Genomic DNA, 1,289 nt, shown 5'->3' with positions numbered 1-1,289 from the left:
CACACACACACACACACACACACACACACACACACACACACACACACACACACACACACACACACACACACACACACACACACACACACATTTGCGCTTCTCATAACACACCCCTCATGTATGCCCCCTTCGACACACCACTTGTTGTCAGGTCCTCGCTTGATGCGGCGAATGCAGATGAGAGCACGCGGGAACACGACACGCGCACGCAACTCACGTTGCTGCAGGCGAAGCAGCGCATTGAAGACGCAGATAAGGTGTCATTACATACGCTCCTATTTGTGTGTGCGTGCGTGAGTGTGTGTGTGTGTGTTGTGCATTTGTGACCCTTATCGATGTTTGACCTGTACGACCATGCCTGTAGATTGAACTCTCCGTTTTACACAAACCGTTCATCATCACTCCTGCAGCCACCGCGGATTCTGTTTGCTGAGCATGTGTGTGCGGTTGCGATGGAGTTTTGCCCAATGCTGTGGCGCCTCGCAAACTCAAGCTACCCGCCTCTCGGTACGTCTGTAGTGTTGCATGTGTGTGTGTGTGTGTGTTTGTTTACGTGTGTGTGTGTGTTTGTGCGTTTGTTTACGTGTGTGTGTTTGTGTGTTTGTTTACGTGTGTGTATGCGTGCGTGTGTGCGTGTGCGTGTGTGTGTGTTTGTTTACGCGTGTGTGCGTGTGCGCGTGCGTGCGTGCGTGTGTGTTTGCATGTGTGTGTGATCTTCCCTCATTGTCCTCTCGTCCTCGTGTCGTGGTTCGATCAGACGAGGACGAGGCCAGCGGTAGCCAGCCAACAACACCGAGCCGAAAGCGGTGCGTGAATGTGCATGTGTGTATGTGTATGCGTTTGTATATATGTGTGTGTGTGTGCGTCGATGCGTGCATGAACAAGCTGTGCGATAGGCGACGCTTCTTGCATCCCTCATCTTTCATGCACCACCACACCCACGACCGCCGCCACACCCACGACCGCCGCCACCACGATCATCAGTCGGCACTCGACGATGTACCAGTCGATGTTTGATGCGTCCGATCATTTACAGATGGATATGCAACGCCTTCTCGTCCGCCGCAAGCAGATTAAGGTCTCATTCCCGCACAAGCGCACGCGAGCTGCAAGATGGAGGGGGGGGGGGCTGCTTCAGTTTTTGGTATTTGCTCATGTTTGTCGCATCAATCTCCGCGTCACGCATGCGTGAACTTCACACACACACACACCCACCCACACACACACCCACCCACACCCACCCACACACACACACACACACACACACACACACACACACACACACACAC

At 53.5% G+C, this 1,289-nt stretch overlaps 1 protein-coding gene across 1 annotated transcript in view; it reads left to right on the top strand.

The window, feature by feature from the left end:
- The window catches only part of PTSG_12349 (uncharacterized protein), a 10,408-nt gene that overhangs the window by 4,417 nt on the left and 4,702 nt on the right, over nucleotides 1-1,289 (top strand). The window contains exons 11-14 of the mRNA XM_004993502.1: nucleotides 152-257; nucleotides 411-507; nucleotides 758-806; nucleotides 985-1,078. Coding sequence (XP_004993559.1) covers nucleotides 152-257; nucleotides 411-507; nucleotides 758-806; nucleotides 985-1,078 — 346 coding nt within the window. The remainder of the gene's footprint in view (nucleotides 1-151; nucleotides 258-410; nucleotides 508-757; nucleotides 807-984; nucleotides 1,079-1,289) is intronic.

Source organism: Salpingoeca rosetta (assembly GCF_000188695.1).
Source record: "Salpingoeca rosetta unplaced genomic scaffold supercont1.13, whole genome shotgun sequence".
Lineage (NCBI taxonomy): Eukaryota > Choanoflagellata > Craspedida > Salpingoecidae > Salpingoeca > Salpingoeca rosetta.
The sequence above is the reverse complement of the archived record's forward strand: the minus strand, read 5'-3'. Positions and strand labels throughout refer to the sequence as shown.